The sequence below is a fragment of the Crassostrea angulata genome, chromosome 9, assembly GCF_025612915.1.
Source record: "Crassostrea angulata isolate pt1a10 chromosome 9, ASM2561291v2, whole genome shotgun sequence".
In the NCBI taxonomy this organism is placed as follows: Eukaryota; Metazoa; Mollusca; class Bivalvia; order Ostreida; family Ostreidae; genus Magallana; species Magallana angulata.
Window position 1 is genome coordinate 21,437,403 of NC_069119.1, and position 24,525 is coordinate 21,461,927.

Consider the following 24,525-nt stretch of genomic DNA (forward strand, 5'->3'; position numbering starts at 1 on the left):
TATTATTTGCTATTTGAAGCTTTGCAAAACATAGTAGGAGTAGTATAGTAGTAGCATAGAAGAATATAAAGAACATTTTAGGATTCATTCATTGGACTCAAATCTCTGACTTAAAATTTAGATCACGATATTTGCACATCCTTTACCCAACGCATGCACGCACGCACGCACCTACGCACGCACGCGTAAACATATGTACTATTGGTTTTTTTTCCCCATAAATGTCTGCTATAACGTTGACATCTATTGTTCATTTGTGCTGCACTCTCCTCACCTAAATCTAAAAGATTGATATATTTGATATATTGACATTTTTTTGGTAAAGTTAATTCAAACTTGCACCAAGGAGATTGTAAATGGCTAATGCTGTAAAAAGAAGGAAATATCCATATCTCCTGACCTAGATACATGTACCACAATACTAGTAAGTCTTTTTGTAAAGTCAAAGTAAGATCGGGAAAATGAGAAATAAACTATGGTCCAGCTGATCTTCCTACGCCTTCTGATCACCTCTGACCTAGAAACTTGGTTCAAGGTCTCTACACACCCTTTAACTTTTTTGATATTAAGTATGGATTAGGACCACAGGGAAAGGAAAAATGTTCTTCCCAATGTTTTTTTAACGGAATTCTGACTTTTCCTTTGACATCTAATGTTTGCTCAGGATCACTACACATCCGTTATCCAATATCATTCTGATGAATTTTTATGGAATAAATTTGGTTATAGGAAAAAATATGTGCCCCGGACAAGTGATGTTCAGACGAACAGACGGACGGATAAAGTGACGGACAGACCGATATATTTAATTTTAGGTTATTTTCTGTGATATCATTGCAGGGTTACCCTTTGCATCAAGCATACACATACACAATACTCGTATTATGTGTATACATGATAAATTGTGTATAAGAAACATTTCTAGTACTCATGAGGGTTTCGTTTTACTCCATAATGGGAAAAAAATGTGCATGTATTTTTCTTTTTTAAAATTTCTATAACTGCATAATTCAAACAAATCTGAGTAGCAAAATCAATACAATATTTATGCCAATATTCTTACTTAAACAAAACACATAGCAGATGGATATTGTATTAAATAAAAAGAACCCCAAATTGTGAACGCTCGAGAAAAAAAATTGTCAAATTACTTACACATTTTCTCTTCATCCTTCTTTTTTTTAAATAATAATACCAAAAATAAGTAGGGGACCACCTGGTTTATTTAAATATTATTTAATGCATATGTTTACGATGTGTTCATACATAAAATTCAATAGCAATACCTCAATTTGCAATTTCTTTCTCAACTGGGAGATGGTGATTAGAGATTCAGATCTCATAGAATAGTTCTAAGTTTATTTGGTAAATAATAATATGTTAATTATCTAAATATTTACAATCGAATCTCTAGCGTTTTAAAATTCTATATATCTAGCCTACTGACAAGTCCTCAATATTAGTAAACCATTTCTTTATATTTGCGGCTGAAATCCATTTTACATATCCAATTTTTCATTCAGAACAGACATTAGAGAATGCACACATCTCTATCACTTCTTTATACCAAAAATCCGGGAGTTTGTAATGTGTTGTTATTTGTTAACCTAAAAACTTGTAATAAACAAACCTAATTTTAACAATTAGGATATTCTGTTTTATTATACTTCCATGTTAAATACTGAAATCTGATTCGTTTAGACACAGTTTGAAATCCGTTCTATTACCACCAGCGTTCGCAACAAACTTGGCAACGCTCAACACAACGAATTCTTACATGTACGGTTCGCCGTAGAAATCACGTCAAAAATTTAAAAGCAGTAAAGTTTTCTTTAAAACTAAGAAATTCATTGTAATAAAATAAATACTGCCTGATGGGAAGGGCAACAATTAAAATTTTCGCGTCGGTTGAGAATTTTTTTTCGGGGGTATCAGTTTCAACTGTTACCCTCCCCATCAGGCACTATTTATATAATAAAAACTGTCCTAACAATAAACTGTACATGTACACATGCATTTAAAAACGTCTAAGCAAGAAGCTGTTACTTTTCGAGCGAGTTAATAAACTGTGGAAAAAAATCCTGAAATAATATGTGGCCAACAAATAAATTACATGTAATGATTTGACTTATAATAATAATCATACATGTACAATATTTCATAGCTGTTTCAGAAAACTATCGCTTCATTTTTTTCACGGCAAGTGCCAATTAAACTTGCTTACGTCTCGTGAAACTGTAAGATAATTTGCTATTCAAAGGTATTTTTAATTTTTCAAATAATACACTTTTATTTTACAACACATATAATTATTTTTTCGGGGGAGGGCAAGGGGTTTTAAGTAATAAAAGAACATACGATTATTTCACATTCGAAAAAAATATGGCGACCAAACAAATAAATGTTGTAACTACTAATGCTATTCGTCATTTTTATGTCATTTCAGTTTTTAAAAACACTGATACTGATATCACTTCCTTTGTAAGACGACGTTTATGAGCAGCCTTTTTGGATGGAGACGGACCCGTCCTGTGTACGGACTATCTTACAGTGACAGTTGTTGTAAACAGTGCCGTCTATATAAAGAGGCCAGCCAGTCTCACTCTCATCGTGACACAAACCATTAGCATCTTCGCATTCTGAAAAATAATCAAACAGCTTTATATTTACAAGTACGTAAATGTGACAATATGTGATATACATTTGTCTATTATGCGCCGTATATATCGATCGTCTTATAAAAAAGAATAGCGCGTGGAACGGCAAAAACACTTTAGTTAATGAAATGCTCGTTTTTTTAAAACATTTTTTAAGTAATAACGGCCGATATAAAAACGAAAAACGAATTCGTACTTTTCCTGATTAAATTCACCCTTATTGGTAATCTCTGAAAACATATTTATAAACATTATAAAGTATCAAATAGCCCGCCTACTGATGTCATCTGTTTCCATGGTCCGGAAGATACCACCGTTCTCCTTGGCTGTGACACAGCGCTTTGTGATACACTTGCTCTGGGGGTCCGGAATTACCTGACCCGCCTTAAGACAACCACCCTCATGGGGACAACCTGGCGTAGATAGAAACAGAATATCACCTTAACATCTCATCATAATCAAAAGCAAGTTAAACTTTATACAATTATTGCTGTTTTTGAGGTCAATACGATGATTTAGCTACCCAAGAAGTACAATATTGTACTTCTAGGGTAGCTAAATCATCGTATCATCGTAAAAAACCCAGCAATAATTATTTTATCATATGATTCAGCGACGAATTGATACAGACATACATCAAATTAAGTGTTATCAAGCTACGTTTTATTTTGTAGCCATAGCCGTACAAATTGAGAAACGCGATGTTTCATTGAACGATTTTAGTCCAATGTAGAGAAAATCAAATGTTATATTGACCTCACGTGCAGGTGAATATAACGTTCTGTTTTTCGAGATAGTTGTATATGAGCCAATCAGAGACCTAGGAACTAATCAATCATATGATAATGAAAGTAATTGCAGCTTAAAATACCATGTTCAATAAAATTTTCAATGAACTGAAAATGCATCTTTGGAGATGTGACCGCGTAGATTTTACGGTGTTAGGATATTCTTCTGGATCTGTATCGGTCGTGTGCAGTACGAACCGGGTGAAGGAATGTTGGCGTAACGGGTATAAGGTGTAGGCGCGCTGTGGGCCGTAGGGTAATAACGAAGGGTAGGTTTGCCGTATTCCCAAAGGTCCACCAGTATACAGTTCCAGAGAAATAAACCAAGTGATGAAGGATTCCGTATTTATTGGCCGAGATTCAACGATGGCAACATTAAAACATTTTAACAGACAGACATTTTACAAACAAGTCGGATATGGCCAGTAGTGGCCTCCGGACTCAAGACTCTGGGTGAGTCGGACGTGGCCGAGGCTGGCCGCCGTATTCCAGACTGCCGATTGACAATTGTACATAACTATATATAAGAATCTAAACAATGCGTATAAATTGACAGGTGATGACATAAGTAAGCTGAGTGAAAGGTTCACAGATATAAAATAATTAAATAAACTCGATGAGTCTTTGATGTCCAAGACATGAAAAACTGATAATTGCACAATGTTGTTTTAAGAGATTAGCAGTCCTTGAGACATGGCACTCTGTCTCTTTGAAATCACGTATAGAGTCCGAAAAGTGTCAATCACTAAATAAATAAGTAACTTTGTAAGAAATAAACTGTGAGAAAATATTATAAACATATGTTGAATTTTAAAAGAAAAGTCCAAAACAAAGTTATAATTAAACAGTGAATTTTGCACGGTGATAGTTTCCCACCGCTCCGGGGAAAACACGTCCTCGTGTTTTGAATGGAATATCACATTTCTTCCTCTGTTCTTTGATTTTCTTCCACCGGTGACGGACGTTTGAGGACAGCTGAAGTTTCTACAGTTGACCGTTGTTTCCTGGTGATGAACAGAGAAACCATCTGCCTTGTTCGTGATGGCTGGAACTTTTGTTGTCCATCGTTGTTACGTTGAGACTGAGTTGATGTTCAATGGGGGAACTAGCTGGCTGAAGAGGTCCAGGATCTGACTACTGCAAAATGTATGCAGCAGCCCCGGGCGTTGTTGTTACCCTTAGGATTCATCCACCAATTGTGACCGCGTAGATTTTACGGTGTTAGGATATTCTTCTGGATCTGTATCGGTCGTGTGCAGTACGAACCGGGTGAGGGAATGTTGGCGTAACGGGTATAAGGTGTAGGCGCGCTGTGGGCCGTAGGGTAATAACGAAGGGTAGGTTTGCCGTATTCCCAAAGGTCCACCAGTATACAGTTCCAGAGAAATAAACCAAGTGATGAAGGATTCCGTATTTATTGGCCGAGATTCAACGATGGCAACATTAAAACATTTTAACAGACAGACATTTTACAAACAAGTCGGATATGGCCAGTAGTGGCCTCCGGACTCAAGACTCTGGGTGAGTCGGACGTGGCCGAGGCTGGCCGCCGTATTCCAGACTGCCGATTGACAATTGTACATAACTATACGAGGGTCAATCAAAAAATACGAAGACAATGTGGCTGTCTATCATATATTTTTCATGAAAGTCATACTTAATAGATTAATCTGTGCACCAACACCTATGTTATTGATATGCGAAGTTTTAGTCCATTTGATAAAACGGTATTTTTGTTACCCCTTTTTAAAAACAACATGTTTTGTCACCACGGCGCACGGTAACGTTCAAAACATGACGTCAAGATTAAACACGCACAGTTTATAGATATACCCCATCTTTATATCACGCTTAGTATCTTGTGCCTTGCTCATTACAATTTAAAATGGCACTGAACCACTTAACATCTTATTTGCACACATGTGTTCTAGAATCATAAGTTAGTTCTTCAAAGTTTTCATTTTCTTACCGTGTATATCTTAGTTCACAGTAAGGATAACCCTGAACGTCGGTTGACGTTACTTCTTTTTTGACCAAATATTTACAGATATTCTACTCTTTTTCGGACTGTTTTATATTCAGAATACAATGACCACCACCCCCACAAAATTTGTTACAGTTAAACACAAACTTGCAAATAATTGTTGACTTATTTTATGCACCATTGAGCATTTTCACAGCTTGTATCGGTTTTTTCCTGAGTTAAATCCATTTTGTTTGTACTTTTCGTTGCGCCGTGACGTCCGGCGACGTCGATGTTTTTAGTCAATTCTAAAGAGGACTACCTGTCTTTAATTACTAATATCTGTTCGACAAAACAATATATCCCGTCATTCTTTGGTACATATAATGACTATATTAAATTTGAAGTTTCAATATTAATGTGGCTTTCAGCCCAATTTATAGAGATATTACTTTCAACATTATATGGTTTATTGTTGACATAAGACAAATTTTGACCGTGCGCCGTGACCTCATTTTTGCAGGATTAGATTCAAAATTATTCTTAGAAATAAACAAATATATGAACTTTTTTTCTTGCAAATTGTTTGAAACTATTGCTAAATTATGTCTACCAAATTTAGTAATGATATGACGTTAAGTAACATAGCTATGACAAAAGTCTTCGTATTTTTTGATTGACCCTCGTATATAAGAATCTAAACAATGCGTATAAATTGACAGGTGATGACATAAGTAAGCTGAGTGAAAGGTTCACAGATATAAAATAATTAAATAAACTCGATGAGTCTTTGATGTCCAAGACATGAAAAACTGATAATTGCACAATGTTGTTTTAAGAGATTAGCAGTCCTTGAGACATGGCACTCTGTCTCTTTGAAATCACGTATAGAGTCCGAAAAGTGTCAATCACTAAATAAATAAGTAACTTTGTAAGAAATAAACTGTGAGAAAATATTATAAACATATGTTGAATTTTAAAAGAAAAGTCCAAAACAAAGTTATAATTAAACAGTGAATTTTGCACGGTGATAGAGATATGAACGTAAGATACAAATGTAATGGTTGTACAGGGTATAAAGGGCAAGGTTACAGACAAGTTACAGACTGTATACATTAAATGTGACAATCGAATGTTACCAATATCCATGACATCATATATCCCCTGAACAGACGTTGAGTTACGCTTGTTAACACACTGGTACTTGATACAGTTCTCCTCCCAGGGCTCTCCGGGGAAGTGACACCTGCCGCTAGAGTCTCTACAACCTTAAACGATTCATTAGTCACTTAAAGAAACACGCTAAAACACATTTTCGTTTATTGCATGATGTTGATAGAAATGTATATTTTAAAATCATTTAATAACTTGTTTATTTTACAAAAAAAAACCAAACTAAAACAAGAGGCCCAGGGGCCACATCGCTCACCTGAGCAACAATTGCCTTAATTCTGATCAAATTAGCATTACAGTATCAAAATATCTTGACAACTAAGTACAGTAGATCTTGCTTAAAAAAATTGAAATTCTGTCAAATTTTATCCACCTCTTTCTTTTGGTAAATACCAAGCCCCTTTTGTTGTTGTACCTGTAAGATGATTTTTCTCTATTCCTATATACCCCCCCCCCCCATTTTGTTGCCCCACTTTTCTCTAGGGTATCATGGTTTCATCAAACTTATATCTGCATAACCTGTGCTTTCACACTAAGTACTGAGTTTTGGACCGAAAAACTTTCCCAGAATATTTTTAAAGATTTTCTCTATATATTCCTATGTAAAAATTCAAACCGCCATCACGGACCCGCCCTACCACTAAAAAATTTTGTGATTTTGAATTTACACTACCCGAGGATGCCTCTACACAAGTTATAGCTATTCTGGCCAAATGGTCTTTAAAAAGAAGATTTTTAAAGATTTTCTCTATATATTCCTATGTAAAAATTCATCCCCCACTGTGGCCTCACCATACCACTGGACTATTATTTTAACAAACCTGAATCTATACTATTTGGAAATGCTTCCACTCAGATTTGGGCTTTCCTGGCCTAATAGTTTTGAGAAGAAGATTTTTTCGAGATTTTCTCTATGTATAAAAATGTATCCCCCATTGTGGCCCCGCCCTACCCCCAAGGACCATGATTTCAACAAACTTGAATCTACCTTATCTGAGGATGGTTACCCGCCAATTTGAGCTTTCTTGGTTAAATAGTTTTTGAGAAGAAGATTTTTAAAGATTTTCTCTTTATATTCCTATGTAAAACTTGATCCCCCAATTGTGGCCCCACCCTATCTCCGGAGACCATGATTTGAACAAATTCGAATCTACACTATCTGAGAATGCTTCCATTCAAATTTGAGCTTTCCTGGCCTAATAGTTTTTGAGAAGAAAATTTTTAATATACATTCCTATGTAAAACTTGATACCCCATTGTGGCCCCACCATACCACCGGGGACCATGATTTGAATAAATTTGAATCTACACTACCTGAAGATGATTCCATTATAATTTGAGCTTTTTCTGGCCTAATAGTTTTTAAGAAGAAGATTTTTAAAGATTGCCTCTATATATTCCTATGTTAAAATTCATCCCCCTTTTGTGGCCCCACCCTACCCCCGGGGACCATGATTTGAACGAACTTGAATCTACACTATCTGAGGATGCTTCCACTAAAATTTGAGCTTTCCTGGCCTAATAGTTTTTGAGAAGAAGATTTTTAATGATTTTTTCTATATATTCCTATGTAAAACTTGATCCCCCTATTGTGGCCCCACCCTACCCCCGGGGACCATGATTTGAACAAATTCGAATCTACACTACCTGTGCATGCTCCCTTTTAATTTGAGCTTTTCTGGCTCAATAGTTTTTGAGAAGAAGATTTTTAAAGATTTTCTCTATATATTTCTATGTAAAACTTGATCCCCTTCTCGGGCCTCTCCCTACCCCCGGGGACCATGATTAGAACAAACTTGAATCTACACTACCTGAGAATACCTCCACACAAGTTTTAGCTTTTCAGGCCAAATAGTTTTTGAGAAGAAGATTTTGAAAAATACCAACAAATTTTCAATAATTCTCAATTATCTCCCCTTTAAGGAGGGCGTGGCCCTTCATTTGAACAAACTTGAATCCCCTTCACCTAGTGGCGCTTTGTGCCAATTTGGTTGAAATCTGCCCAGTGGTTCTTGAGAAGAAGATGAAAATGTGAAAAGTTAACGACGACGCCGACGACAACGACAGACAACGGACAAATTGTGATCAGAAAAGCTCACTTGAGCCCTTGGCTCAGGTGAGCTAAAAAAAAAAAACCCATGCAATTATACACAATGAGTCGGGTTCTAATACATGTGCATGTAGTTTCTATATTTAATAAGTATAAGCAACGTAAATGTTTATCTGTGTCAATTTGTCTTTTCCTTTCATTTCATCATTCGAATGATATATAGTTGAGGTGTAAATCTTTTGGTATGAGAAAGATAAAGAACATTCGAATATTTCAGATGCAATTATCTATTTGTTAACGTCGAATACTCATACCAAGGCTTTTTCTTATCCATTGTACAAAATTCAGGTTTCTGAAAGTATTTGACTTTTTTTTAACGCCTTGGCACGTGAGTGTTTAGACCAATCATATGACGCGTTACAGTATGTATATCATTATTATAATAAGGCATTATATAACAGAAATAGTGTCATGTTATGTATCCTATCTCCACGTTCTGTCTATCCCCACCTAGCTGTGACACGGTGATGATCCGTTCGTATCCCCGTGTTCCTCTAATACGACACTGTTTCTTTACGCATCCTTCTTCCTCCCATTCCTCTCCTTTTTGTTTACATTGTCCTTTATATCGACAACCTGTCAGCAAATAAGTGAGTTTATAGGAAAAAGTGTATAAAAGTCAAATTAATAACGATTTTCTGCTTGAAAGCTTAATTGGGAAACTGGAACAAACCATGAAATCGGTAAATTCAGTCTTCTTTAGAAATTAATTGATTTTGCTAAAGAATTCACTACAGTCTCCGTAATATTACAGTTTTGTCAGTTTCTCAATTAAGCTACTGTATTTAGCTACTGATTTGAAAAACCAGAAAGTGACCCGTAATATATACTAAAGCGGTGACGTCATAAGAACTTATCGAATCAATATTAAAATTTATTTTGGTCGTAAATTTTTGTGCTTCATGTATTTAGCTACTCGTTATTATTTGAAAAATCAGAAAGTGACCTGCAATACTAGTATATACTAAAGCGGTGATGTCATAAAAACTACTGTCAAAGTCGCTACTTGATCAAAAGACTGAAATATTTTGCGATAAAGATCTGCTTCCTTTTATAATATTCTTTCTGTTGATACCAATCAACCAATTATAAACATGCGTTTTACATATTTTGCAACCAAGTACTAGTCTTAAAAAGGGACACAGAGATGATCAGTGAGTGGAAATTTAAGACTAAAAACATCATTATTTTTATTTTATCAAATGAAAAAAATGGTAAAAGTCATTAGTTATTAGACCTAAAACAGAACAAAATATCTATAAACACTGTGCCGGATAATTATGCCAGTGCCAAGGTGGCATTTTTGCACCCGCTTAAGATGCAGTTTCGGAAAAATCCATATATACCAAATGATAGACCATTGTCTAAAGAGTACGTATATAGCCACTTTCGTTTTTATTGTGTTTCACCTGACAAGTGAGATATTTACCTTTAAAAATTAATATCCCATAGGAAAATGATAATTCCCATAGGAGAATTGATTCTCCTACAGGAAATATTGACAATCCTATAGGATTTCTAAAAGTCCTATAGGAATTATATTTCCTATAGGAGAATTGCATTTCCTGTAGGAATTTGATTCAGACAAGTAGTTTTCCTATAGGATATTAAGTTTTCCTATCGGATTTTATCAAATCCTATCGGAATTAAAATTCCCATAGGAAGTTTTTGTATTCCGATATGAAATTTCAAATTACCTATAGGAATATTGTTTTTCCTATGGGAAAAATTATTTTCCTATAGGAATTTATTTTTGAAAGGTAAATATCTCACATGACAGGTGAGATACAGTGATAACAAAGGTGGTTGGTAACTCTTTAAGCAATGGTCTATCATATGGCATATTTGAATTTTTCGATATATGCAGCTTAGACGGGTGCAAAAATGCCACCTTGGCACTGGCATTATTATCCGGCACAGTGTTTATATTCTTCTTGTTTCATCGTAAAGGCGCTGATAAAACACAGGTAAAATTCCTGGTAAAATCTTTGACTGAAAGCAGACTATAATTGCTACCACAACACAATTCACACCTACTGTTCTATACCCAATTATCAAATGTGTGCAAAACGGGAACACACCGTGTAATCTCTTACAGTAGAATCTGTTCACTCTGATGGCTAGGTACTTCTGAAATTTGTAGGCGTGGCACCACATTTCAGCACACTCTTCCCCTGACTGCCAGACACGCCCCCTACCGGGTGTTTTACACTCTCCTTTCCAGTAGCACTTCCCTTGCTCTGTAACATCATTACCAGCTCATTCAACATTCAACATCTTGTTATTCTTCGGTTTCTTTTTATTATTAAGGTCTTCCGTTTCCAACGGAAGACCTTATTGTTTCTCTTCGGTTTTTTTTTCTCATTCTTCTCCTTTTTTTTTTTCTTACCGATTTTGTGTCAGCGATTACTCGGAAACTCTTTGATCGATTTTATTAAAATTTTCAGATCTTATTGATATTAGTTTAAACTTGATCGGAATTTTTTTTGGTTGATGACGTCATTTCCGTTTTTGAAATATCGACGTTTTCTTGATTTTCTGAGGGACTGCTTGTCCAAGAGAGTTATGAAAAACTATAAAAGATATTTAGTTCAAATTTTCAGGAATGATAGACAAAAGATTGTAGATATGTAATAAGGCATTAATCACTTTCAGGCACAAAAGGCGCTAAAGCTCGGTAGGGCTCGAAAAATGAGATTAAAAAAGTGTTGTGATTTTGCCTGGTTTTCTTAGATTATCTTTTTTCTCACAAATATTTTGTTAAGACATGTAGAAGAAACCATGTATTTGTGTTTTATTTGGCAAATAAACGGGGTATTTGTGCGTATAACTGACATAAAGGATACCCGTTTATATACGGAAAGTGTTTAAACATTTTAGTTATTTTCTAGTGAAACACATTACGGATGAAAGAACTGTTTCTATGCAATTCATTTGAGTCGCATTTAAAATCTAGCTGTATTCCGAGCTGTGTATGTGAACAGTTACGTATCCACCCTTGCCCGCAGCCGATGAAATAGGTCACGACTGGACTAGCGAGCGGGTCTGCCGTTATCAAATACACAAGATTTGCGTCTTGCTGTAATGCACACATGGATTTTTATATGTAGCTGCAAACACAAAACTTCCGATATTAGTGATTTTAATAGTAAATAAAAAAAGATTATACCTTTACCTACTACCATAGACAGTGTACTAGCTTGCATTCGGAAAGTGTTGAAACAGTGTAATTCTTTTCTAGGGAAACACATTATGGGTAAAAGAATTACTTCTATGCAATGTATTTGAGTCGCATTTAAAATCTAGCTGTATTCCGAGCTTCATGTATGTAAACAATTATACGTATCCGATCCTTGCCGGCGGCCGAGGAAATGGGTCGCGGCTGGACTAGCAAGCAATACACAAGATATGCGCCTTGCTGTAATACACACACGGGTTTATTTATTTTGCTGCAAACACAAAGAATTCAGATTTAAACGATATTAAAGAGTAAATGGAAAAAGATTATACCATTACCTACGAAGTATTGCTGTTTTGCTCTTGTAATAAAAAAAAATAGATTGTATGACTGTCATTGAAAAAGGGGCGTTCTTTGTCATCTTGTCTATGTCATGAAATAGTTTTATTGTTGGAAAATAAAATTTAGTTATCAAACTGCAAACATTTCAAACCCACCACGTTGAGTGTACATTTTCATAACACGGGCCAAGGAGAAGCCGCGCTAGTGGACAGCCGATTCGCTGTAGGACACATGCTTCTCGTGTTTATACGTTATCCCACATTTTAATGCTCTTTGATTCGTTGTTATTTTCATTTCCAATGATATCGGTTAACGATGCATCAAACCATTGATTTAAATCATAGTTCGTAAAATAAAGGAAAAAACTGCCATCAATGAATATAATACGTTTTACAGTCGTACGATGAAATGTAAATAAATTCACCTGTTTCTATTTGTGACATGTTGCTGCTGAGAATTAAATGCATTACACTACCAATTTCAACAAAATATTGGCGATATTCACATAAGTATCTGTAATCTATGATAATGTGATTCTTCATTTGTCTAACAAAGTATTAGAATTTTTTATGAGTTGAGAGAGAGAGAGAGAGAGAGAGAGAGAGAGAGAGAGAGAGAGAGAGAGAGAGAGAGAGAGAGGGTTAAGCAGGATGTAGTAAGTAAAAGTTGAAATATTTTTAAAAAGCGTTCGAGATAAGGCAGCTTAAGAAGTACAATTTTACATGCTTGTGGTAGGTGCGGGCACAATAAAACTAACCATTTTTAAAGAAGTTGAAAAATTATTTACATTCAGGCCGTTAAATAATAAGGGTCACAATATTGGTATAATAACCTCTTCTCAATGGTGGTCAGATTCATTAAAAAGCATACTCATTGCTGATTTTATTAATTTATTATTAATCAAATTTTATTTTTATTTTTGATTCTGAAAGAATATGTGAGTTATAAAAAGTTTATGTACATGTGCATTCATTGTGAATATTTTGATTGTATTCGGACAGTTAAAAATCGAGTAGAGTACACATGGTTAAAAATAATACTTAGTAGATTAATTATCTAATACAAATCGAATTGGCTTTAAATTTTGCATATTCAAGCACACTTAAATAGTTAATACATAAATTATATATATATTAATAAAAACGTCTGTATGCTGTATTATGTATTCACTGTCTGATTAGGACTATTTTTCCCAAAAAAGAAGCGCTCGGCAATCGCGTTATTCTTTAAACGTTCTGTAAAGTACAACACCTGATTGGAGTACATGCTTATATATATAGTTTTTTTAAAATGTAAACGTTTAACCAAGCGAAATTGTAGATGTCATGGAGTCAATAGGCAAATCAAATTCGCCAATCAGGCAATAGCAGTTATCTAATGACTATGATTGATAATTTTACACGGTACATTAATATATGTCAATATGAATTTTAAAGCACTCCCTGCTCCCCTGTTTAAAGCTCCCGTTACCTGCATTCTTTTATTTACGATTTTTGTGCACACAGTTATTCGGAAATGGCTCAAATATTGTTACACGGGCCCGATAAAAAGATGAAAGGATGACCCCTAAACTTTCTTTCCCAAATATTTCAAGAACGGTCTTAAATTTCAAACACTGGTTGAATAACATATAACTTATTTTGTACAAATTTTATGTGCATGAATGACAACGTTCCTGTAACTTAACAAAAAATGACACTTTTTGAAATCTATAAGTTTCTGAATTCATCATTAAAATTAATAATGTTAGACGGTCCATGCAGCAAGTTTTTCTAGTCGAGTCTTTCGTTCAACAGCGAATCGATTGTGAACAATTCAGCGGGGTTTAAAACAAGACGGTGAAACGACCACGAATTTTTACAGATTTGGCTAAAAAGAGTTTAAAAGAGATGGATACAAAACACAGGTGCGATTATATCTTGTAGGAGATAAAAAATGATTAATTTATGTTTGCCAAAAATACCAATTTTTATCATAAGAATACTTTAACATTTATATCCGCCGAATATTTCCATTTCCCTTTATTGTTTGGTGTCTGATTTGAAATAACGTTTCGAGGTATAATAAGTTGAGAAATTTCTTTAAGCTGCATGGTCCGATTTGTCGGCCATTACAGTATCAAATAATTTTCCTTGCAAACCAAATGAATGATCTTACAAAGTTATAGATGTATTTACACGGAATTGCTCTCCCTTCAACGTTAGAAATATTCAAAATAAAAAAAAATATTGGGCATACAAAAAAACCCTCAAAATACATCATTTGAATGTTTAAAAAAGGAAACCGTTGGGTTTCATCCTTCGAATGATTGGGTTTATTCATCCTACATGTTTTGCAATGATTATAAACAACGTAAACATAAAAACTATTAATGAACAAATGTACACTGCTTTATTTTTGTTTAAATAGTCATGCTGTATTTTTCATATGTTATAACAGATTATATAAAAAAAGACAGATGTCAAAGTCGTAATACAATCTTACTAGCTTCGACGTAAGGGGCCAGTTTAAACACGAAGCGAAATAACGCAAAACCCTTTTATGTCGATTATTTTGTGGATATACACAAAAATTGTCTAATCCGGCGGAGGGTGGTTCTGAAAAAAAAAATGGCCGGATTAGGCAACATCCGGTTTAGAGGACATTGTTGCAAATTAATTTTAGTATTTAATGCAGTAGGTCCTGATCCTGTATTCTTGTAAAATTTTCAATTGTTCTGAAATATATTAGATTTCATCGATCTTATCTATACGGTACCAATTTTCATTTTAAATTATTTTTTTGAAACAATAAATCCATAACGGAATACATACGATGGAAATACTTTTTGAATCAAATCATCGTTATTGATAATTTTTCAAACATCCGATCTACCTGTAAAGTGCATGCTTAACCGTAAATTGTTAAACAAAACATTAACAAGTCAACAGGTGGCTGAAACACCTGATGGCGAGAACTGTTATGATGCAGGGAAACAATGGATGAATATTAATATAATGAGAATTTTATTTTAAAAAAAATTAGCATTTTGACAGATCTAGAATAATATGCAACTCTGTACGTGTAGCCATACAATGTACAACGGGGATAACAAACAATATCGGCAGTCTTACTCTCACAGTATCCTGAATCACGGCCTGAAAAAATGGGGTGAATTATAATCTAATTATCTAATTTTTGCAATTCATAACAAGACTTTACGGTATTAACTGAAATGAGTTGCTAGTTTGGATCTATATTTACAGTTATTTAAATCAATAGCAACGACAGAAAAATTGGTCGATAATTGAGCATTTAAAATATCTCGCAGAAGGCCGACCGATCGATAAGTAGACGGACTACGGGAGATAACTCTCACTAATTATAAGCAGTATGTTTTTTCATTTCGCCGGTTTACAGAATAGACAGGATCCGGATTGCACAATTTTTTAAAAACAAAAATGATAGGAAAATGTCAAGGGGCTGAATAATGTCGCCGGATTGGGCAGCATGCCGTAATACACAACATCCGGATTCAACCAGTTTCAACATGTACATAATTTTTTTCATTGAAATATGGCTTAATTGACCGGAAAAACTACTGCAACGTATATTATTGCACACATACTTAGCATAACCATCGTTTAAAAGCATACAATAATTTTATTGAAAATTGGACCAAGCAGCTTTTACATTAAGATTTACATGTGTAAGACACTTTATTTGTCATGTACATGATCATGTGCATTAATTATGTTCAATACCCGCTTATTCTCCAAAATGATCTACAATTCCATTCACAACTATGGTCATTCAAAATCACATGAATTAATCAAAATTTTAAATTTTGTGTCGATCTCAACTATTATGTATCCAAGAAATCTATTGATTTTATCATGTGTTACGTAATTAGGTATTAACGTTTTTAGGGGGTCAAACTTCATTCAGAAATTACTATTTTCCTTCGTAAACATTCACAGGATTAAAAACAGATTTCCTACGAAGATTTATAATGGGGAATGTTTACATCTTTTCTCAATTCGGAAGTCTCACGGAATATCTAGCACAATTTTTCAACGTTTTCATCCGGGCTTTATAATGGCTGATGCAATGCAAAATCCCCGTAGACATTCTTTTTTTAGCCGTGTATTGAAACCTGACAAGCTAGAGGGGACGTTACAAAAGGGAAATCTTGGGATTTTTTCATACTATCGAATGAACCTCGTCTGAACCAAGAGATATTTACAAATATCGAATAATTTGAGAAAATGTGTGGCAAAAATATCTTGGGACAGACTTTATGTATAATAGGTTTATATATCCCAACAATATAATGATTTTCTCATGCGTTAACTAACTAGGAATATTAGGGGCCAGAGGTAAAATAGTTTAATCTTTTCTATTTCAATTGGAAGAAATGCAGGTATTTAAAAAAGCAACGTAAAAGAACTTATAAAAAGCATTACAGGAAAGCATTAGTTCTTCACCCCTATTTCCATATCATGTTTTGTTGTCAAAAATTAAAGTCGATGACGTCATTTCACCTTCTAAAAATCGGACGGAAGACCTCCTCGTTGCTCGCAACGAGATCGTGTCTAGTTATTATACTTTTTCTTTTTTTTTCTGACTCCTTCTCGGCTTTATAACTCAAAAAGTTTCCAACCGATTTTAATGAAACTTTTAGGGATTATGTGCAATTATAATGCCTCAAAGATGTTAAAGTTTTCTTGACAATATCACTTCCGTTTCGACGTTACGTCATTTTTAAATTTTCAAAAAGCCATTTTGTCCGCGGCGTTTCTCAAAAACGCTTTAAGATAGAGGCTTGAAATTTTCAATGCTTATGATTTGGTCGATTTACCTCTGTAATAAGGCTCCAAATGAAAATCTGTCACTTCCGGTCGAAACCGGAAGTGAAACAAATTTTTCGAAAAAATGAATTTTCTGATCAAATCAGAAATGAATATGTGTTTTATAAAGCTTATCAAGCTGAATCTAACACTGAAATCTGTTTTAAAATCGGACAATGAATTAAAGAGATATTGGGGTTTAAAAATTGATTTTTCCGGAAATTTTGTTTCCGCGTCCTTTGTTTAAAAAATAGCGTAATGTTCAAAGTAAAGTTAACTTGTACCAAAAATAATTGTTAAGTCGTACTTGAACACATTCGGATTTTTTTGTTAAGTCGTTCTTGAAATCAGGAAGGTTTTTGTTAAGTCGTACTTAAAATCATTCGTATTTTGTTAAGTCGTACCAGGAATAATTCGATTTTTTCATCTTTTTATTTAAGTTACTCTTGTTATTGGTTCAAGAGCTCTGCTTCTTACAGAAACTTCCAGCTTTACTTCTGACATTAACGGAAGACCCACTCGTTGCTTTGCAACGAGCTTTGCTCTAGTTTACTAGTATAATCGTCTGGTTAAGAATGGAACGTTAACATTTGTCACGATTCCTAACCAATGTTATACATCAAAAGTATTAATCATGTAAATATATGATTAATTCAATTTTAAATGTTCAATTTGTTTTTTCTAGACGATTAAAATTGGCAATCTGATCCGTTTATTTTTTCCTTTCAAATTATGAGTTCGATGTAGCTAGCTACATTTTGGATCAATGAAAAGACTTTAAGCAAATAAGGATCTCAACTAGCTTGAAATCCTTTATGGCTGACTAGAATCTTATCTAACCTACACACTCCTATATGGTTGACTAGGATGTTATCTTGCCTGCACATTCCTTTATGGTTGACTAGGATCCTATCTAACCTACACACTCCTATACATGTATGTTTGACTAGAATCTTATCTAACCTACACATTCCTTTATGGTTGACTATGATCCATCTAACCTACACACTCCTATATGTTTAACTAGGGTCTTATCTAACCTTCACACTCCTATATGTTTGACTATGATCCTATTTAACCTACACATTCCTATATGTTTTACTAGAATCTTATCTAACCTACACATTCCTTTATAGCTGACTATGATTCTATCTAACCTACACACTCCTATATGTTTGACTAGGGTCTTATCTCACCTGTGCACTCCTTTATGGCTGACGGATCGGCGCCTTTTGTCCGAGATAAAGAAGCCACCAGAGTAAGTCCCACCAACTGCAGACTTATTGACGTCATACTGTAAGATACGTAATAGTTCCTTTGTCAACTTGAAGTACATGCGAATAACCAAACAGTACCTGATAACTAAATGATATAGCTTTTAGTTGACACAAGCGGGTCGCCGTAGCCGTAGAACCTTGTCAAATAACGGTTTATTAAAAATAACATTTAATATGAGTTTTGTCTCTATTTTTTTTTTTTTGGCAATCTGAAAACGAACAGTTGATGTTTGCAACATTCTATAAATTTTGCGATGAAAATAAAAAGTCGTCAGTCAGATTTAATAAACATAAGGTGACAAGATGAAGACGGCAAGCGATTTTTCTACAAAATGGCAAAAACAAGAAGATAGCAGATATCAACATTTTCCCAACGTTTAACCAAGAGACTGCATCGCCATCAAATTAAGATTAAATTGTAACTTCCCCTTTAGTTTTACATTGATTAATACAAGTTATAAATTACGGATATTATAACAGACAGTAAACATAAATTACAGCTTATTTTCATCTCCTTGGTTATTTCTGTTTTCTCAAGCTCGAAATTGTGACAAGGGAGCAAGGGACAGTTTCGGATAAAGTAACTGTCAATAGTTTTGTAAAATTAGGAGTTGCTGTACTTGAAGGCTTATGAGTGTTGCTAAAATTCATGAAATGATTTTTAATGATTATCATTAGTTAGAGGGATGTCTCTTGTTGAAATTGATATGCAATATGTAGGCTTCTAATGTTAAGTACAAGAGAATCGGAAGTCAAAAGCGAAATGTGCGGCTATGACTGTTGTGTTGACTTTTCACAGTGGTAAAATAACACTAAAAGTAGGTGGGTGGGACAAAGTAAACTATACACTGATAAGTTTCTGACATGCGATGTTGGTTGCAACATGCACAGGGCATCGAAGGTCATCCATTTCAGGGAATTAGCTGGTGAAGGTCTTAAAAGCTGTAAAATCCTGAAAAATAGGCGAAATATGAAAGGGTCAAAATATCAGAAAAACTATTATGTAGAAAATTAGAATATTAATAAGTAAAATTAACAGATTTAAGTGTAAATTTACAGATCATCAAGTGTAAAATGTACAGATTAAACTAAAAATTTTACAAATTAAAATGTCAAATTTACCGATTAAAGTGTAAAGATTACATTTTAAATTTTACAGGTTAAGTGTAAATTTGACACTTTAAAATGCAAATTTTGCAAATTAAAGTGTAAAAATTACATTTAAATTTTACAGGTTAAGTGTAAATTGAAACTTTAAAATGCAAATTAAAGTGTAGAAAATAAAAATAAGGTGAAGTGCAAATGTGCACTAATACGTTTCCGTATCAAAAATATTTTTTCTTTGTTGGAATGTTTAGGGGGCCGACATGTTTTTGCGCATTCTAGTAAAATACATTTTATTTTTTAATTTTATGAAATTGTTTCGATACCATATATTGAATTGAACTCAATAAACAAAAAACAGATAAAAACATCAAGAGTTTTTAAGAAAATTTTCTTTTTTAATCAATTTTCCCTTTGTTCGGTAGGTGATGATGAGCGTTGCTACTCTGCTTTTATTATGTTATGATAATATATAAAGCTTTGTAGGAATATATGTTATAGCATAAAAAGTAAAAAGTGTACGCATTTGATATTTTATAATCAGAATAATGCTATTCCGAGGGCTATTTTCTTAATTTTTTTTAACGAATCCAATGTACAAATCTACATTTGTAATGCTCCAAATGTATACAAAATGGTGCATTTTGAGATGACACCTACTAAAAAGCAGACGGTAGGATTTTGAATTAGTATTTGTTGTATATATGGTAAGAAATAATATAACTAATCACAAATTGAGGAAAATCATACAGTAGTATTTTAAAAATCTGCTTCGAATTGCGGAAAATGACATCTTCTTATAGTAAATGTACCTGTATTTTCAGGTACGTAGCATCGTTTTTGAAATTAGTTGGGGGCCAGACTCATCCAAAAAATGCTAAAAAGGGTGCTTTCCATAATCCTGAAAATTCGAATCGGGGGGGGGGGGGGGGGGGGGGCAGAAGTATACATTTAACTTCAATTTTACTGTTCATTCCCTTATTTTCAATTCAATTTTTTATATGGTCCTTTAAAGGGGGGGGGGGGGGGCAACTTCATGTTATTTCAATATTTTGTATGTAAATTTAATAAAAATCTTTGGTGCATAAAAAAGTGGGGTGAAGGGGCTGATGGTACGTGCCTGATTTTGACCCCTAAAAAGAACCCAATGTTAGATTTTCTTGAAGCTTCGCAAATATATTAAAGTTACATAGTAGTACGGTTAAAAAAAATGAAGAATTGCTATATTGACGTTTTTATGCCATATAGGTGATAAAGTTTTATGTGACGAAGAAAATGTGAAAATATTTAAAGAAGGTCACACTTTCGTACAGGAGTGTGGAAGATTTAAGTAAATTATTTAAATGTATTCGCATAATTTTTCTATTCAACTTCTATCTATACACAGTTTTTATTTACAGAATTCGGAATAAGTATTTGAATTCAGTGTCACTTGTACTGGCCATAATTGTAACAAATGTCTATGAATGGTAGTGCAATATATAATGTATGTAATAAGGAGAGGACAATCTGAATTATTATACCTTGTGTCCAATCCTTTTAGCGTTTTTAGTTAGGAAAATATGTTCAATACAATACAACAAGATTGATAGTTTGCACATGTATTGTTTTAAAATTCATAATATTTAAAATGATCGAGTTTTTTTTACGAGTTTTAGAACTTGAATGAAACATTTCCCCAATTTCTTTTGATCCTTTTTCTAGCCAAATATGTCAATAGAGGCTTTTCACACACTCTTGCTGAAAGCCTACTGAAATATCACATAAAACGCCACGGGGCGGCGCGCATTTCGAGCATGCATAAAGTACACGCCATGACACTGCATTGTGATAAACACGTTGTAGAACGAAGTGGAATCGCCGTGAAAGCGCAGTTAGGTTTCCAACAGCGCCACTTAATCTCCGTTGGTGCGGAAAAGTAACAGATACGGGCGCAGTAAAATAGACGCAGTGATAACTTGACTGTGCTTTCACGGGTATCATTGCGTCTCTTTTATGCTCTCGTTACAGCGTTTGAACGTGGTATTGTACCCACAGCGACTACAAAGTTAGCGCGTGAATCTCACTCCTTTGGCGTCCCTATCACGCCCAGTACCATTTATACCGCGCCTTCACGGTGTTTCTAGTGCGTAGTCAGCCAGTCCACAGGACTTGAACAATGTCTATGCAACAGCAAGAACAATGTTCTTCTATTTGAGATATTGAGTAAAGTTTGGTTTGTGAAAATTCCAGAACTAATTCAAGGCGTAATCCCTTTTCTCGATGATACATGAACTATCCCTCTATGTTTTCTAATTACTAGTAACGGTTATTTTTGTGTACCCATTTTATGGGATTTTGATTTGGTCTCATATTCACAAATTAATATACCCCATATATCGAAGTTGCGATGGGTACACCGTTTTATGTTTTTGACCCGTCCGTCCGTGATTCCCTCAAGTCCTTTTTGTATGCGCACCATTAAGCCGCTGCACTGAGTTTCAAGAAACTTTGTAGGTATTTAGGACACAATATACGAGAGGGTCAACCTTTTTTTCTTTTTCTTTAGCTCCACACAGTACATAATTTTTAAAACCACGATACGATATGTTGACAAAAGAGTCAAATATACTGATGTATTATTTGAATATTGCATCATAAAAACAAACTTAACACTTGTCAGATAGCTGTTTCAAAGTTGGTTATCGTAGAAGTAACTTATCTATATTGTACTTATTACCTTTACGTGTTTGTCCACGGGTTTTCTCCACGTTTGTAGTTTATTTGACAATTTATTTTTAGTAAAGTAGCCATCCGCTGATGTAACAGAAGCCATATTGAGTAAGCTTAGAAGACAAATGAAGATTAATTGTTATTCAATGCTAAGAAAGCTGTGAGCATTCTATATCGGATTATCATTAGTTTGCCAGTGCTTCTGTGCAAGCTGTTGCCTTACACTAATAACTTATCATTTTCAGTGTTTGTGCAATTTCAGCATAAATTACTACAAGCTATTGTTTCAATCAAGTTTGTAAGTTTGCTTTTATCGCATTTGCCGATGTACATTGTGTTTCTACTGTACAAACAAGCATTTAGCATCGGTTTTAAAGCGGGTTGCTATTCTAGAAAAATCTTGTAAACTAAAAAAAGACCCCCCCCACCCCGAACCATAGAAAAGAAAAACGAAATGGTTCAACCCAACATTTATGAAAAATAAGGCTCCCACCTCGAATTCTTTGCTAACCGTTGCAGCACGCCTGATAAATATAACGGCATGATCTCCGGCTTCGAACAAGTACATGTATGTATTGATGAGTCAACCTAAGCAGTGATGTACACATGTCTACACCAGTATATAAAGAACAAAGAGATAACAGTAACAATAATATTGTTGTTGTGACAGATGCTTTATAACAAATTGAGGATATCAACTCATAACAGCTACATGTACTCCACTTTTTATCAGTTTCATTTATTCATAAATAGTTGGTAGCCTCGGCAGATGCAGGCAGGTCCCGTCAGATGATTAAACTATGATATGATCTTGAGAATTTGCAAGTTTTTACCATTTTCTCAGTATGTCCAACAATAGTTTGAATATCATTATTATTACATATGTGTAAAAATGACCTGCACGGTCTATTATAGTCTATGTCCCATAGGATCACGAAGAGTTGGTCATCATTTGTTACTCACCTATCCTTTTATGGTAACTAGGTGATACCCCGCGCAGGCACGAGAATTTGGCCATGTTTGTTTTGTTCATTTTTATACATACACTGTGTCTGAAATTTTTCTCAATTGAGAAAACCAACTTGGCTGGAAATTTAGTGCGTCGAATCTCTAATTTTTGTTCTTAAGGTTAAATTTAACTAAAATTTTTATCACTGTTCCAAATAAGAATTTCAGATAAAATACTGTCAACACCCCCCCCCCTTTCAACTTCCCCGTCAATGCATCACTTAATCATATAGGCACAGTCCTGACACAATCCATCTGTTCATCGTATACAAATTTAAATTATGTAAGGTTTCCTACCAATTTGTCGTGGTATAAAATTGTATGAAATTTAAAAACGCAAGTGTATGCACATTTATTTGCATATTTTAAACCAAAGATCCAAAGTATTTGTCCTAGGTCCATAAGTATTAGGTTTAGCCACCATACACCTCCGCCGAATGACGTTCATTTGTCAAACCTGGACACCCCGTTCTGGAAAGTTCTTTTTATCAAAACTAAAATCGAATCTAATTTTTCATTTTGTTCATTAAAATTTAACTATAGATGCATTGAATATAGATGTCTGATCCACGGTATCTGCCCGCGATGCATGATGAACTCGTCCTACACTTTTCGCCATGACGTTGATTAGTCAAGTTGAACCCGCGTTCTTGGTAACCCCGATTTGGAAAGTCTCTCACCAGAGGACGTGCTTCGCAAGCATTCTATACATCAAAACTAAAATCATCGTACATTGCCTCATTTAATTGTTTAATGTTTGTAAAATCTTAACGTCTCTGTGTACTGTAAGTAAGATCCCTGTATATACTTCACGTAATCATTCAATATTATTTCATTGCAAGCATATACTTTGATGCAATATTATAAATTTATAAAAAAAAATACATTAGACTTATGAAAAAAGTAAGTTCTTGCTATAAACTGAGAACATTTAAAAGAATAAAAAATATTTTGATACATAAAAGTCAATCGTTTTATCGATATACGTAAGAGAGACGGATCTGTTAGTGTAATCGGGCCCAGCGACCGTGTCTATGTATACAACTGAGGTTCATTTACTGTGTCTGCTTAGGGTCTTAATTCTTTCGGCGTGTTGCCTTCGCAGATTTGCAGTGAATAATATGTAGACCCGGCCCAAGTTCGGACATGGAAAATCGAACCCTGGGTTCGGTTGGAAAGCACCTTATGTTAGGTTATGTCTGGCCGATACTCTTTAAACATATACGTGTAACACACTTATGTCTAGGCATCTATACTACTATATTAAAATAATAGACTCGAAATTTTGTTCTTTAATACCAAAAAATCGGAAGAATACTGTCTTTTGTTTTATATATTTTAAACATCATTGGTACTTGAAGATTACCAATTTGTTTTTATTTTT

At 34.3% G+C, this 24,525-nt stretch overlaps 1 protein-coding gene across 2 annotated transcripts; it reads right to left on the bottom strand.

Annotated features, from left to right (window-relative positions):
* Window positions 1–1,240: 1,240 nt before the first annotated feature.
* On the bottom strand, window positions 1,241–22,693 carry LOC128162052 (uncharacterized). 2 transcript variants are annotated; one of them, XM_052825240.1, is made up of 7 exons: window positions 22,627–22,693; window positions 18,237–18,334; window positions 10,788–10,931; window positions 9,142–9,267; window positions 6,548–6,676; window positions 2,936–3,070; window positions 1,241–2,639 (listed from the first exon to the last, which is right to left on the bottom strand). In XM_052825240.1, the coding sequence occupies exons 1-7, from the start codon at window positions 22,674–22,676 to the stop codon at window positions 2,494–2,496; spliced, it is 828 nt and encodes a 275-aa protein (XP_052681200.1). In that variant the 5' UTR covers window positions 22,677–22,693; the 3' UTR covers window positions 1,241–2,493. The 2 variants fall into 2 exon arrangements, with proteins under 2 accessions (XP_052681200.1, XP_052681201.1); XM_052825241.1 differs by lacking the exon at window positions 22,627–22,693 and adding an exon at window positions 22,141–22,257 and having other exon boundaries at window positions 1,243–2,639.
* Window positions 22,694–24,525: the final 1,832 nt, after the last annotated feature.